Source organism: Littorina saxatilis, linkage group LG9, assembly GCF_037325665.1.
Source record: "Littorina saxatilis isolate snail1 linkage group LG9, US_GU_Lsax_2.0, whole genome shotgun sequence".
Taxonomy (NCBI): domain Eukaryota; kingdom Metazoa; phylum Mollusca; class Gastropoda; order Littorinimorpha; family Littorinidae; genus Littorina; species Littorina saxatilis.
The window spans coordinates 42,216,929-42,233,940 of record NC_090253.1 but is presented as its reverse complement, the minus strand read 5'-3'; the positions used below and the strand labels follow the sequence as shown (position 1 = coordinate 42,233,940).

General features: G+C 41.6%; 1 protein-coding gene across 1 annotated transcript; it reads right to left on the bottom strand.

Annotated features, from left to right (window-relative positions):
- Positions 1 to 10,318: 10,318 nt before the first annotated feature.
- On the bottom strand, positions 10,319 to 16,940 carry LOC138976139 (uncharacterized). The gene is made up of 6 exons (XM_070348965.1): positions 16,704 to 16,940; positions 16,107 to 16,233; positions 15,320 to 15,428; positions 14,095 to 14,184; positions 12,028 to 12,090; positions 10,319 to 10,992 (listed from the first exon to the last, which is right to left on the bottom strand). The coding sequence occupies exons 1-6, from the start codon at positions 16,762 to 16,764 to the stop codon at positions 10,879 to 10,881; spliced, it is 564 nt and encodes a 187-aa protein (XP_070205066.1). The 5' UTR covers positions 16,765 to 16,940; the 3' UTR covers positions 10,319 to 10,878.
- Between the last annotated feature and the right edge of the window lie 72 nt (positions 16,941 to 17,012).

The following is a 17,012-nucleotide window of genomic DNA, read 5'->3' as shown; positions in this document are numbered from 1 at the left end:
CAAGGTCTTTTACGTGCCATTGTGATGACACGGGGGTGGGACATGGCTTCCGTCTCTGGGTCTGCACATAAAGTTGACCCGTGTCCGTCCCGGCCCGAATTCGAACCTGCGACCTTTCGATCACAAGTCCAGTGCTCTACCAACTGAGCTACCGGGCCCCGTCGCAAGTTTATATGATACACTTGTGGCATCGTCAAATGTTCCTTATATGCAAGATGACAAAATATGACTATTGTGGTGAAATCTCGGACCTTCCAGCGGCATGGAGAATAAAAATACAAATATAAATAACAGCAAAAAGGAATATCATCAAAAACAATCAAAATCATACTGATTAACAAACGACATCAATTACCAGACCAGAAAAACAATTACTCTGCATTATTCTTCACTTCCACTCGATTAAAATGAACAAAGTACATCAGTTGTTTAGTGTCAAAAACGAAGCTTAAGGGCAGAGGTAGCAAGACATTAATTTTCAGATTTGTTTCTTGACAAGGCTTTTCATTTTGTGTCGATGTCATTGTTAAAAAAACAAGAAATTCCTCCGAGGTAGGAAAAACACCCCCGTTGGTCAAAGGGAAATAACCATTCTCACTGCCACCAACTGAGAAGGTTATTTCCCTTTGACCATTAATATGTGCCTCTATAAGTCCTTGTAGAATATTAATCCATCAATAACTCCCTAACCGTGTGTTTGACTGGTCCCAATTTTTGTAAGGACCGTCTCAGGAATGTATAGAACCTGTTCACCAAGTTTGGTGACGATCGGTCCGTTCATTCTTGAGATCTATATGCGAACACAAACACACACCCAAACAAACAAACAAACACATCGAGCGAATCCTATACACACCCCTATACCGGGGGTGTAAAAAAAGCTCAGACAAGTTTTTTGTTTGTTTGTTGCAAAAAGTGCTTCATGCATAAGCATGATTTATGGGCCTGAACGGACGGGGTTTTTTGCGACTTTTAGGGGTAAAATAATAGGCCCCTAGGAAACATTGATCTCGCAAAACAATAAAAATAGAGTTCTGAAATATGTTTTATTTTAGTCCAAACAGATTTCGCCACACAATAACAGAGAGTTTTCTTTATATATATGAACAGATTTTCGTACCCTGGGGAGATATCATGGGCACAAAACGAATTTAAAAAGATAAATCAGCTTTTTCAACTTTGACAGAATTTCTAAAATCATTCCTCTGTTATTTATAGAATGTCTGTCTGTTATTGTGTGGAGACATCATTTTGATCAAAACGCTCAACACACAAAAAAGCATACAACACATTAGAAGATATAGAAGAGAAGATGAGTATTTCCCTGTGACGACATTAATTTTGTGCTCCAAACGATTTTGAGAAAGCAGTGCCACAGTGATGCAACTTTAAAAAGCATCAATTTATTGAAAGGAAAAGATTAAAATGACAACATTAACACCACACGATGATTCTATGGCGTCCAAAGTACCTAAAAAAGCTGAGAACTCCAAAATTTAGAGTAAATATTTCAACTGTCAGCCCGCGGATTAGTACAAAATGTGTTGGTTTGTTTGCATTTTGTGTTGCTGTTGCTCCCTTTGGCAAACCTAAGTGACGTAAGTACCATTCATGTCTAAAAGCTTGGAAAATGTTTACCTGTGCTACATCACATAATACATCAAAGGGCTCTATTTATAGCTCATGAAGAAGTGTTGCTGTTTTGTTTTTTTCAGTTAGAAAGTACGATTTTCGGATTTGCCTCTATAAAAACACGAATTGAAATAATATAAAACGTTAGTTAGTTGGTGTAAAACTCTGTTTTGTTTTCTTGTTAGTCTAAAAAAAAAAAAGAGCATTATATCCAATGTTTCCGTGGGGCATTTCTTATGTCGTAGTACATGCATGTTACATCTTGAACCATGTTCCAGACTCTTCTCCTCTTCTCAAATAATCTTGTCAATTTTCATTTTATAAAAGCGGTATATACAGCCCCTGCCTTAATTCCTTCACAACCTACCCCCTTCTGGCAGCAAAAACTACATTCGGATTAACTCTGATCCCCTTTCACTAAGCTGTCACTCAGCCCCTAATTGGCCACGCCCCTTCCCTTTGCAAAACTGTTGCTATAAAAACTTTGGGACCGCCCCTTTTGTGTGTGTGCCCCTTTGATCCTTGTGAGAGGCGGGGGAGGGGCGGGGTGGCGAGAAACACCTGACAATAACATAACTGCCGGAGTATGAAGTTCGCCGCTGTTTTTGTCGTTGTAACGGATCTCAGTCATGGTAGCACACGAAGACGAAGATTTTTGTTGGATTTGAATTTTGGTTCACCGACAGCAAGCAAACATATTTATAAAGAGTGGATCACAGTGTGTGTGTTAGGGTGACAAGGGGGGGGGGGGGGGGGAGAGAGAGAGTAAAGGGGGAGGAAATGAAAGAATAATTAAACTAACTGAGTTCTTCAAATCAGCATCTATAGGACAAAAAAGAAGTCCGTCTTCATGGTTATATACAATCGTTATTGACTTTTACTTGGCTGTTTAGCACCGACGTCTTTCAAGTTGTTACCAGATAGTGACTTTCTTTTAGATTTTACACGACAAAACAAGAACAAATCGCGTAAGGCGAAATAACAACATTTAGTCAAGCTGTCGAACTCACAGAATGAAACAGAACGTACTGCTTTTTTCACCAAGACCACATACTCGTAGTTTCGTCAGTCCACCGCTCGTGGCAAAGGCAGTGAAATCTACAAGCCATGCAGAATAGTGCGGTAGTGGTCGCGCTGAGCAGGATAACACGCTTTTCTGTATGTCTATTCTTTTTAGCTTACTGAGTTTGTTTTTAATCCAAACATATCATATCTATATGTTTTTTGGAATCAGGGACCGACAAGGAATAAGATGAAATTCTTTTTAAATCGATTACGAAAAATTAATTTTAATCATAATTTTCAAATTTTTAATTTTCAGAGCTTGTTTGTAATCCAAATATAACATATGTATATGTCCAGTAGTGAATCGCTCTACACACACACACGCACAGACACAGACACACACACACACACACACACACACACACACACACACACACACACACACACACCACGACCCTCGTCTCGATTCCCCCTCTATGTTAAAATATTTAGTCAAAACATGACTAAATGTAAAAAGTACAAAGTACTTGCCTAGCTGTGACATATTCTAAATCGCTTCTCGCTTCCGCAGTCACTAACTTGTCGCAAGCACAGAAAAGAGTTGATACATGGTCCGCGGCAATATTCTCTTTCTCAGTTTATCGCGCAAAAATCAATCTGTCGTGTTGCAAAAAGTGCGACAAATGCGACAAGCACCCAGCTCTGCAAAAAAATGCAGCTCTGCAATAACTTCGCGACCAGTGACGACATTTCACACACCCGGTGTTCCGATCTTTCTTCCACCACTTCCAGTCGGAAAGTCAAAGAGCAAGAATTAAAGTGTTTCACCTGCTACTGAAAAGTGACGCCAGAAACACGATCCCCCAACCTCCCCTCTATTTGTCCGACACAGACGCTTTTATTGTGTACACATTATGTCCGATTGTTCGCTGGATTGTGCCAGGTGGGGGAAAGGATTGGGGGGGGGGGGGGGGTGTCTGGTTGGTTGGGGTGGGTGAGGGAAGAAAATATGCAAAGAAAAGTTAAGTATGAGGGGATGGGTGCGGGAAACTCTCTCTCTCTCTCTCTCTCTCTCTCTCTCTCTCTCTCTCTCTCTCTCTCTCTCTCTCTCTCTCTCTCTCTGTGCATTAGTGCGTAAGCGCGAACGTGTGTGTGTGTGTGTGTGTGTGTGTATATGTGTGTGTGTGTGTGTCAGTGTGTGTGTCAGTTTGTGTGTGTTTGTTTGTGTGTGTGTGTGTGTGTGTGTGATTTCGTGTTTGTGTGTGTGTGTGCTAGCGTACATGCGCCCGTATGCGTGTGCGCGTGCATGCGTGCGTGTGAGCAAGCGTGGGTTTTATTGTCATCACATTTTGTCGTATTGTTCGCTAGATTAGGCTTATGTTAAACAAGTCGCGTAAGGCGAAAATACAACATTTAGTCAAGCTCAGTCGAACTCACAAAATGAAACTGAACGCATTGCATTTTTTCCGCAAGACCGTACACTCGTAGCATCGTCTGTCCACCGCTCGTGGCAAAGGCAGTGAAATTAACAATCCAGAAAAGCGCGGTAGCGGTTGCGCTGAGGAGGATAGCACGCTTTTCTCTATCTCTATTCTTTTTAACTTTCTGAACGTGTTTTAGATCCAAACATATCATATCTATATGTTTTTGGAATCAGGAACGGACAAGAAATAAGAGGAAATTGTTTTTAAATCGATTTCGGAAATTTAATTTTAAGCATAATTTTTATATTTTTAATTTTCAGAGCTTGTTTTTAATCCGAATATAACATATTTATATGTTTTTGGAATCAGAAAAAGATGAAGAATAAGATAAACGTAATTTTGGATCGTTTTATATACAAATAGTTTTAATTACAATTTTCAGATTTTTAATGACCAAAGTCATTAATTAATTTTTAAGCCTCCAAGCTGAAATGCAATACCGAAGTCCGGCCTTTGTCGAAGATTGCTTGGCCAAAATTTCAATTTGATTGAAAAATGAAGGTGTGACAGTGCCGCCTCAACTTTTACAAAAAGCCGGATATGACGTCATAAAAGACATTTATCGAAAAAAAGAAAAACCTGTCTGGGGATATCATACCCAGGAACTCTCATGTCAAATTTCATAAAGATCGGTCCAGTTGTTTTGTCTGAATCGCTCTACACACACACACGCACAAACAGACAGACACACTCACACACATACACCACGACCCTCGTCTCGATTCCCCCTCTATGTTAAAACATTTAGTCAAAACTTGACTAAATGTAAAAAGATAGGAGCCTGGTAGTGGAAGTGATATGGAAGGGGTATATGTGGAGTTTAACGGAGGGCTATAATTATAGTGTGTGTTCTTACATTACATATGTGCACGTCTAAGCGCACGTACACCTTCTGTCTGGAAAATATTCGTTGAGGATTACTGTGTGTAAAGGAGGGGGGGGGGAGGTGTGAAGCGACTGAGTGTGCATTTGCGCATTATAAATTTCATTGACATAACGTAGGCATTACGTCGGCTACAGCTGGATATGCAAGAGGTTGGGGGATATCTGCGTACGATTTTGAATGCAGAGGTTAAAGATGACTGGGGCAGCGCGATAAATGGGTGGACGGGAGGGGCTGGTGTCACAGTCTGTGGAATCGGTCGGGTTGCATAATTATGGTGACATGTCATCCCTACAGTTTTGCATTCCCAAATACTTATGTCACCTATTTGGCATACACAAAAACACGTGCTACATGACATGAACAAACCCGGCCGACTGGTGAACATACACAAAAACACGTGCTGCATGACATGAACAAACCCGACTGGTGAACATACACAAAAACACGTGCTGCATGACATGAACAAACCCGACTGGTGAACATACACAAAAACACGTGCTACATGACATGAACAAACCCGACTGGTGAACATACACAAAAACACGTGCTACATGACATGAACAAACCCGACTGGTGAACATACACAAAAACACGTGCTACATGACATGAACAAACCCGACTGGTGAACATACACAAAAACACGTGCTACATGACATGAACAAACCCGACAGGTGAACAACTTTCAATGGCAACATGTGTTTTTTTTCTTTTTCTTTTTTCTGTCTGTCTTTCCTTCGGGTTTGTCTGTGCGTTTCGATTTCTAGTAACAAAATTATTGTTCCGTGTCTGTGTTGCCTTTAGATTGGTCTTGGCGACAGAGATAAAGCAAGCACTTTGTAGTACAGAGGAGAAAATCTCGTTCACTGGAAGAATTCAAAATGTGATTGAATGCTTGACCGGTTGGTTGATTGATTGACTGATTGATTGACTGATTGATTGACTGATTAATTGGTTGATCTGTTATGCACTGATTGTGCTCGTTCGGGAGACGACGCTTTCGATATAACGGAAGAAAGATTTGTTTCTTTCAGCTGTTTTTTTAGTGCTTGAAGTTAACATGCACGCAAGCAAAGAAAGAAAAAATAATAATGAAAGAAAGAAATAACAAGTCGCGTAAAGCGAAAATACAACATTTCGTCAAGCTCAGTCGAACTCACAGAATGAAACTGAACGCATTGCGTTTTTTCCGCAAGACCGTTCACTCTAAGCATCGTCTGTCCACCGCTCGTGGCAAAGGCAGTGAAATTAACAATACAGAAAAGCGCGGTAACGGTTGCGCTGAGGAGGATAGCCCGCTTTTCTATATCTCCATTCTTTTTAACTCTCTGAACGTGTTTTTAATCCAAACATATCATATCTATATGTTTTTGGAATCAGGAACGGACAAGGAATAAGATGAAATTGGTTTTAAATCGATTTCGGAAATTTAATTTTAATCATAATTTTTATATTTTTAATTTTCAGAGCTTGTTTTTAATCCCGAACATAACATAATTATATGTTTTTGGAATCAGAAAATGATGACAAATACGTTAAACGTAATTTTGGATCGTTTTATATTCAAATAATTTTAATTACAATTTTCAGATTTTTAATGACCAAAGTCATTAATTAATTTTTAAGCCATCAAACTGAAATGCAATACCGAAGTCCGGCCTTCATCGAAGATTGCTTGGCCAAAATTTCTTTCAATTTTATTGAAAAATGAGGGTGTGACAGTGCCGCCTCAACTTTTACAAAAAGCCGGATATGACGTCATCAAAGAAAAAAACTTCCGGGGATATCATTCCCAGGAACTCTCATGTCAAATTTCATAAAGATCGGTCCAGCAGTTTAGTCTGAATCGCTCTACACACACACACACACACACACACACACACACACACACACACACATACACCACGACCCTCGTCTCGATTCCCCCTCTATGTTAAAACATTTAGTCAAAACTTGACTAAATGTAAAAACGTCCAAATTTCATGCAATACACGCATCACACACAAACGAACACAAGACAGTCACACTGACCGCACTAAGTAAGCAAGCAAGCAAACAAGCAAGTGTGACATTTGACATGTACGTCACGACAAACTGACAACATAAACAGCGAAACTGAGAAGGCAGTCGGGAGCTAGCGTATCTTCTCATACCCGTATAAGTCTACCCGGGATTGTGCTGCTATTAAAGCTTGTTGGGGATTGACACCTCATATTCTCTGGGTGGCCTGGCTATTCTTGGGTATAATGAGCTCAAATGCGGGTGGATCTGTCCGTGTGTGCGGGAACTCCAAGATTTGGGTATATAGAATTTAAGGACTTTAAGGCGGCAGCGGTATAAAACAAATCCGAATTTATATGTCTGTTTGCAGATTTAAACCCGGTTGAAAACACGTTCATGGAATTCTTAAATGAAAGACGGGTTTTCTCTCTGTCAAGATGGCTCCTTTATAATATAAACATGCAGGAAGGAAGGAAGGAATGCACAGAGAGAGAGAGAGAGAGAGAGAGAGAGAGAGAGAGAGAGAGAGAGAGAGAGAGAGAGAGAGAGAGAGAGAGAGAGAGAGAGAGAGAGATTCAGATTCAAAACTTTAATACGAGAGAAAGAGAGAGATAGATAGAGAGAGAGAGAGAGAGAGAGAGAGAGAGAGAGAGAGAGACGGACAGACAGACAGACAGACAGACAGACAGAAACAGAGAGAGACAGAACATCAGTAACGATGAGGATTTGGTTTGAACAATGTTTTAGCTATGTTTTACATGTCCATGAAATTTACATTTTCATAAAATGAAAACAACAACAAGCCTACGGCTATGCAATCAGAAATAAGAATATGGCAGACAGTCAAGTCCTTACACTATATGCAAAAACATTCAGTCAGTTTTAACACAAAATATCATCCAAATTTAGAAGAAAAAACATCAAAAGAGAAGAAAAAAAGTCACGAGGAGGACTTTAAGAACTTTGGAACAAAAAACGGGGAAAGGTCACACATTCTAAAACAAGTTAAACACTTTTTAACCCGCGTTTGCGCGCGTAAATTTGAACACCTCTGCGTTAATATTTCTATCATCATTCTAAATATAAAACCAAAATCAAGCAGATAACAATGTTATAAAGAAAATAATTATGCTCATCATTTGAAAGGACATGTGAAAATATAAAACAACATTTATCTTGTAAAAACAAATGCAAGCAATGATCTTCAAAGTAATAGTGTAAATTCTTGATTATTTTGCCTAAACATTGTAGATAACAATCCATTCGTCATACGTCAAATCAACACAATCATGACGCCACCTTACCCTTATGAGCCAATCATGCATGAACAATATTAAGAATGATTATTGTATATCGTTTCAAATAGTACATAACATCAACCATTGAAGAGAAGAATGTTAACAAAATTACAAAAACTAGGACTAATACAGGAATGCAATGATAGAAATGGACACAGTTTGATATGCTCAATGTTTTACTGTTTGCATTTTTCATTGAACCAATAGACGATTTTCGAAAATAACTCTGTCAGGATTATCAGCGGTCTGAAAGAGTAAGAGCCCCTGTACTTCGGACAAGGTTTTCACAACATACGGAGCACGTTCCACGGCTTCCGATCAGCTTTATCCTCCGATCTGGACGAACAACTAACTCTGATATATGTATTTTATTCAGCGCGCGCACAATATCTCTCTCTGTATCTGTATCTGTCTGTTACGCTGCACTTGTAGAACAAGTCATCCAGATGTCTGGCATTGTTGCAGCGGAGTGGGGGTGCGCAGCTAGTTCTTTATCGTCGTCTGGCTACTGCCAGCGCCGACTTGAAGCTCTCGGTCGATGCCGAGGTTACAGTTTCTTCATCTAATTGGTTCCAGGCCACTACAGTCTTTGGAAAAAACGAATGTCTGTATTGCTCAGTGTTACAGCGTGGCACAGTGAAGCATCTGCTATTGTTCCTGATGTAGTTGTCTACTGGATTCGAGGTGCTAAAGTCTCTGGAAGATTGACGTGGACGAATGAGACGTCCTGGTTTTTGAGGGGTCAGGAACTTGTCAGGCGGGATTGCCGGCACCAGCCCCTCAGCCACTTTGTAGAAGGAGGTTAGACGCAGGTGTTCGCGACGTTCCTGGAGGGTTGGTAGTTGGAGCTTGTGTAGGAGCCCAGTGACGAAGCCAGGAGTCGTGGTTCTGTAGTCACCAGAGATGAAGCGGGATGCGTTCCGCTGTATGCGCTCCAATCTCTCGACGTCCTGCTTAAGGTATGGGTCCCAGATGGTGGCACCATACTCAAGAAGAGGGCGGATGAGGGCAAGGTAGGCGTTGTGCCTGCAGTTTGATGGGCAGTGGCGCAGGTTGCGGCGGAGGAATCCGAGGGTGCTGTTAGCTTTCTTAGTGATGTAGTTGATGTGGGTGGACCACTTCAGGTCGTTCGAGAACTGAATGCCAAGGTAGGGGTTCGTGGGTACACTCTTGAGGATGGTGCTGTCTAGGGAATAGAGGTAGGAGGAAGGGGTTTTCCGTGCTAGAGTCATGACGTAGCATTTTGTAGCGTTGAAGCGCATGCCCCATCTCTCTGCCCAGGATTCAAGGCTCTTCAGGTCTTCCTGGAGGGCGATGTGGTCGCTGAAGTCAACGATCTCCCTGTAGAGGAGGCAGTCATCTGCGAAGAGGCGCACTTGGGACTTGACTGCATCCGGGAGGTCGTTGATGTGGCAAAGGAAGAGAAGAGGCCCTAACACGGTGCCTTGCGGGACTCCAGAGTCGACAGTGGTTGGGGCGGAGGTCGTGCCTTCCACAACTACCTGCATGGTACGTTGGGTGAGGAAGGTCTGGAGCCAGGCGAGTATGGAGCCGGAGATTCCGTAGCTGTTGAGTTTGTGGAGGAGACGATCATGGGGTACCGTATCGAAGGCTTTGGAAAAATCCAAGATGGCCATGTCGACTTGGCGCCCCCGGTCGTATGAGGATAGCAGGTCTTCTGTTGTTGTCAGGAGCTGGGTCTCTGTGGAATAGCCGGATCGGAAGCCATGATTTAGATTTGTCAGAATGTTGTTGGTTTCAAGGTGGGATAGGATGTGACGGCTAATGATGTGCTCCAGCATCTTACAGGGGACAGACGTGAGTGAAATGGGGCGGTAGTTGGCTGGGCAGTGACGGTCGCCTTTCTTGAACGCGCACGCGACGTTGGCACTGAGCCAATCTTGTGGGAGACGCCCAGAATCTAATGAGAGCTGGTAGATGACGGACAGGGATGGTGCTATGTGGTGGGCTAGGGTCTTAAGGACGATGTTGGGGATGTTGTCGGGACCAGAGGCTTTGTTGGGTTTGATGTTGATATAATACCCTTTTCTTTCAAAAATCAGCGTTCACGAGTTCATCGGTGTTCAGAATTTGTTGAGGGAATGATCGCTGGCACCAAGGACCTATAGGTCTATGCTGGCACGTATCACAACGTGTTTTGATCGAGGTCACGTGGGTTTGGCTTGAGGTCACGTGGGTTTGGCTTGAGGTCACGTGAGTTTAGGAAAACCCACTTGCTTGGTGAGGCACTTCCAGTGATCAGCAAGCCATCGGTGGCGATTCATGGCTCCGATGTTTATATTTTTGAAAGAAAATGGTTTTATATTTAGCGCACGCTGCATAGCAGACACATCATAGTTAGTTGTTCGACCCGATCGCCTGATAAAGCCGATCGGAAGCGTGAATAACCCGGATGTTCTGAAAACCTTGTCCGCGGTACTCTTCCAGACAGCTGAAAATCCTGACAGAGTTATTTTCGGAAAACGTCTATTGAAATCACATTAAAAAAAAAGTACACATGAAAATGTTGTAATACCAAAGAAAATAAAAACAAAAACGATCAGAACATCGTCCGTCAAAGGGATGACCATGACCTTGACCTTGTGACGGGAATGTTCATCTGTGACACAATCCACTTCAGGCGTTTCGCATTCATGCCCATGTCCGAAAATGGCATCCAGAAAAATGCCTGCAAAAAAGTGTTCAGTGTAGCTTTAAACGCACGTGTGTGGCACAAAAGAAATGTCCAGGCTTTTACATCCTTCCAATTGGACACATACCATGCACAAATCGACAAACTGGCTGCTGATTGGGCGAATTTTTTTTATGTGCTTTGTTTTGTTGTTGTTGTTGTTGTTTCTTTCTTTCTTTATTTGGTGTTTAACGTCGTTTTCAACCGTTCAAGGTTATATCGCGACGGGTTGTTGTTGTTTGTTTTGGTTTCTTGTTTGTTTCTTTGTTTCGTTTTTCATTTTCATTATTTCGATCGACTGATACCCCAGTGAAAATAAAGTTAAATGAAACAAAAGAAAACGAATAAAAGGAAGGAAATAAAACAAAAGCCAAGTCAACTAAAAGTGACATTAAACGAAGCAAAGAATAAAAAAAATAACAAACCTCCTAAGCTGTTATATCTTTGCTTTTTCCTTAACTGATAAATGTCATATCGGTACACGCACAGCCTGGCGGTGCTTTTGCGATTAATATCATACTACTGCTGATATGACGAAGTTGCCGATACAAACTTCGTTATACGAAATTCTTTGTCAGTTTGTTGGAGACATGCAGATGCAATGACAGAATTGTTATGTGACACCATTATTCGCATGGACGAAATTATCTCGCTTGGATCGAGGTCAGAGATTTCCTTTTGGAAGAGAGCGTCAACTGAGAAGAGGGAGACGTTTTGGTTTCTTTATTCGGTAGCTCAGTCGGAAGGTCGCTGGTTCGAATTCGGGCCGAGACGGACACGGACCAACTTTATGTGCAGACCCAGAGACGGAAGCAATGTCCCACCCCCGTGTCATGCACCACAATGGCACGTAAACGACCTTGGTCATTCTGCCATAAGTGCAGGTGGCTGAATACACCTAAACACACAGACACCTGGGTAGCCCGACTCCGTTGCTGCTAGCTTTCCACTGGGAGGAAGCGACCCGAATTTCCCAGCGATGGGACAATAAAGCAACGAGAAAAAAAATAATAAAAAAAGTATAATACTTACCAGATTGAACAGACAGGCTCCAGGCAAGCACAGGGGCAAGAAGCCGCTGGAAAACGCTGAGATCTGCACACAGAGTAAAGCCTGTCCTTAACTGGGCGAAGTCGACTGCGCGAACTTGAAGTATACTTCGCGCAGCTGGCCGCACGGAGCTTTAGCACTGAGTTTTCGGTAAAAAGACTTCGCGAAGTCGACTTCGGGCTCAATTAGGGACCGGCTTTAGACAGACAAGCCTCAACTAAAGTCACGATGAGGACCGCGCGCTATTCGCAACAACTTATGCAGAGATCATAACACAACACAATTTAAAATGCAAAAGAACGGATATTGTGTCCTGAACCGGCTTTCGCCATTGTGAAGAACAGACAGTATCAGATTGTTATGCCAATAACATGAACGGGTCTAACGCCGGATCTGTGGATGACAGACATGGGCATTACGGATCTGCCATTAACTTGACGGACCGGGGTTTAAAGGCACAGTAAGCCTCCCGTAAACCACCACAGATACTGTCAGGCTTTTACACACAGTACAAACACCCTTTCATTTAAACACTCACCGCTTGAGAACATCCTAGGTTCCCTCCGTGAAGAGCGAGCAATTTTCACAGAATTTATTTTTGCGTGGTTTATCTTACCCCTGAGCCATCGTGAACCCGTGTGATGCAGTTTCTCTTTTTCACAATGTTGTCGTCAGTTTGTAATTCGCTGTGAGCTTATCTGCAATAGCACGTTATTATGTACCTCTGACTATGCACGAAACAAACGGTTGTGGTTCACACTGAGAACTCTAGCAATGTCTTTTGACTGTAACTGGCGATAGGCATAAACCGTCGTCTGCTACGAGAAACACGACCTTGCGTGACCCGACTTCCGGGCTTTTCTTTTTTCAAACTTTCAAAACTTCGAATTGTACTGATCTTGTCTTAATGAAGAAAAAAAATCTTTTATGATTTAAGAATGTTTGTGTAACAAGCTGTCAATTTATTATTTAGATTTTAAAAGTTAGGTCTAGCGCCAAAACGCACCACGGTCCGATTGTGTGAGAAGACAATCCACAAAATTAATAATTTGAAAATTGCTCGCTCTTTACGTAGGGCACCTAGGATGCTCCCGTTCGGTGAGCGTTCAAATGGAAGGGTGTTTGTACTGTGTGTAAAAGCCTGACAGTATCTGTGATGGTTTACGGGAGGCTTACTGTGCCTTTAACGTAAATTTGAGATATAGCCTAGGTAACGGATCCGCGAACAACCAACTATGGTCTAACGGATCTATGAAGAACAATGGTTTAATGTTAACGTCTCTGTGGGTGAAAGACGTGGGACAAACAGACCTGTGTATGACGGGCACGGGTCTAACGGATCTGTATATGACACACGAAAGTCAAAAATAATTATGTTGATCAAAATACTGAGGTCTAACGGATCTGTATATGACACACAAAAGTCAAAAATATGTTGATCAAATTACTGAGGTCTAACGGATCTGTATATGACACACGAAAGTCAAAAATATTTTGATCAAAATACTGAGGCCGGTCTAACGGATCTGTATTATGACACACGAAAATCAAAATACTTAGGTCTAACGGATCTGTGGATGACAGACAAGGGTCTGGTGGGTCCATGAATGACTGACTTGGATCTCACGGAAAAAAGAATAACGATGCTTTTCAACTAATGTAGAAATTGTCCGTGAGATCCAAAAGGCCTGTCATTCCCACGTATACACAACACTTTAGAGTGATTACTTTATTTTGGTAAATCATTTGAATCTTCTCTACTCATAATCGGATGGTGCAAGAGACAGACAAACGAAAAGACAGACTGAGAGACTGGCAAAAATTATCTCTCTTTCTTTCTCCATGCTTCTCTCTCTCTCTCTCTCTCTCTCTCTCTCTCTCTCTCTCTCTTACACACACAAACACACACACGCATGTACGCACGCACATAGTCTACACTGTGACACACACATGTATACACTACACACACACGCGCGCACTGTGACACACACTGACAGTCACACGCACACACACACGCACACACACACACACACACACAAACACAATTACCTTTATTTCGTTGTCCTCGAACCACATTTCTATCACATCTAACCATTCCGCTCGCGTCACCACTTGGATTTGAAGAAAATTGCTTTCGACCTGCGCAAGGGAAAGAGAAAAATTTAATGGACGGGAGGTAACTCGATTGATAGATGCTCCAACCTGACGTTGACATGAGTTGTCTCCCATCGCTCAATACATACATGTACACATTTTCAACTTGTGACAATGCGAGGGCACACACGTCATTCTCTTTTCAAAGATCGCGGAAGCGAGGTAAACACCGTTTTTCATCTTTCGTGTGTGGTACATGTATGAAGAACTGATCTATTGACCTGCACAATTTCTCCAACACTCCGAGTTTGCCCAACGGATTTGTTAAGAATTAGCTGTTTTATTATTACTAAGGCCATAGACTAATATAGGTCCCTGCTAAGGCTGATGGGGGTCTATGTCGACCAAAAGAGTGGGATTCCCTGTAGGTGGAGTTCCTGGAGGGGGATTCCCTGTATACAGGGAATACCACAGGATTTAGTTCCTGTAGCGTGTCGCTGATATCGCTGTCACGTGATGCTTGGCGACATCGGTAGAATTTGATGTTTTTCAATCTTTTTTGATATTTCTTAGAAATTTGAGTGTGGTTTGCAAGTTTTATTGAAAACCTCCACCCTGTGGGATTCCCTGTATACAGGGAATCCCCCTCCAGGAACTCCACCTACAGGGAATCCCACTCTTTTGGTCGACATAGACCCCATCAGCATTACTAAGCCACTGTTAGACTGAATGGAACTGATAAATTTGCACTGCTGCACTGACATTTATTTCCCATAACTGGCTCTTTCATGCCTTTTTTTAAACTCATGTCAATCACACACTGATGCAAGGGGCAAAAAAAACCCAAAAAACTAATAGAATTTTTTCTTTATTATTGGTGATCAAAGTACATGAATGTGCGTTCCTTAACCTCATTTTAATGGCACACTAATGCATACGGCAAAAAAAACAACAATTATCAAAAATATTTGCATTGCACTTCAATGCACCATCCTCAGAAAATGTCAGCGTCAGAAAGATTAACTTTTGTTTGTAAGCCAAGCGTGTCGTTTTCGTCATTTAATAAGTCTAAAAGGTGACAAAACTACCATTTTGCCTAACAATTAAGGGATATGGCTAATGCTCAATGCTGCCTTGTAAGTTGCAAAGCACAGCAGTTGTATTGTATTGCAAAGCTTACCTTGCTCACAATAAAATCTGAGTTAGTCTTATCAGCCTGTATCACTCTGGGGAGAGCTTCTCGAACACTATCCAGATTTATCTGTGAAGTAGAACCTTCAGTTTTCCATCTGTAACAGACACAACACACGACTGTTTCTACCATCTAAACTACAAACAAACAAACAAACAAGCAAACAAACAAGCAAACAGACAATTGTTAAATATCACAGAGAGTACATGTATATCTTTCATCAGACACATTTATCCGACACGTAAATAAGTTTAATATATAGTTTAAATCAAGTTTACAGACTGATGGAAACACAGAAACATAAACAGATGAAAAATTTTAACAAACAAGTTATGGATAACACACACACACACACACACACACACACACACACACACACACACACACACACGTAAGCCAAGAAAAACACCCAAAAAACAGAAAAAAAGACAGAATATTAATGTAAATACAGTACAGTCATTTTAATGTAGTAAAACATTGATCGTATGTATTTATCCAATTCTCATATTTTCATCAAATATGAAGAGAAAGAGAGAGAGACGGAGGGGGGGGGGGGGGGGAGGGAGAGGACAGACAAGGCAACGGACAATTAAGACAATAACAGACAGACGGACCAACAAAATGATTGATTCGGTGATAGACCAACAGAGAGATGGAGGGAGGGGGGGGGGTTAGAGAGAGAGACAGAGAGAGACACACACACACGCACACAAACACGCACACACACACACACACAGAGAAAGGCAGAGACAGAGACTTTATACAAACTGCTCACTTCTCCCTGTGGCTATGCAGTTGGTTGAGGCCTGGCACCCACATAGCGGGACGCAGACAACACTGTACCGGGGCCTGTATGCGACTGCACTGTGTGGCTTTGATCTCATTTGGATCCCTGGGTTTTTCTGTTGGCAATAAATAAATATTTTTCTACATGTTTTTAAGTGTCCGTTCGGTTTTTCAAACATTCATAACCTAATTTTTCGTCATGATCATCGCATACACTGTAACTGTATATATTTATTCATAAATTTGTCCATTTATCTACTTATTTATTAACATCAAAACAAGTGACACAAACGGATGATCTGCCTACCACATTCTGAGGTTTTCCCTTTGATTCTTAATTACTGCTACAAGCCCAAACTGTCTTGTAGATGTCACTGACACCAGTCCTATCAACTTAATACAATACAATAATGCTTTATTATCTCAAAGGAGAGACATTGTGGCTGAATAAACACATACTAACATTGAAAAACATCAATATAAACAGCAATTAAACACACACACACACACACAAAGACTATCCTTCCGCAAGAATTAATTATCAGTTAATTGCGTATCAGACGTGAACAATTTGACCGCTTTTTACCTGTGAGAGGAGAACTTTCTTCCTTTTCTCCAGACGACATATTTGCTTTCCTCCTTTCCATGCTACTTTCTGGTTCTGTCAAGTTATGACAGCCTTGCGGTCTGTCTATATGTGTCAAGTGATGAATGAACAAAGTGATACAATATCTTAATCAAAAGGAGTTATCGGCTGAGGATGACATGCAATCCAGATCGCAGCAGTAACACAAACAGTAGAACACGCCCGCTGCTATCTGACTGTAGCAGACGCTTTCACACATAAAGCTGTTTCTTTTTGTTTCGGAAAAGGCAAGTTATTTTCAACACTTTG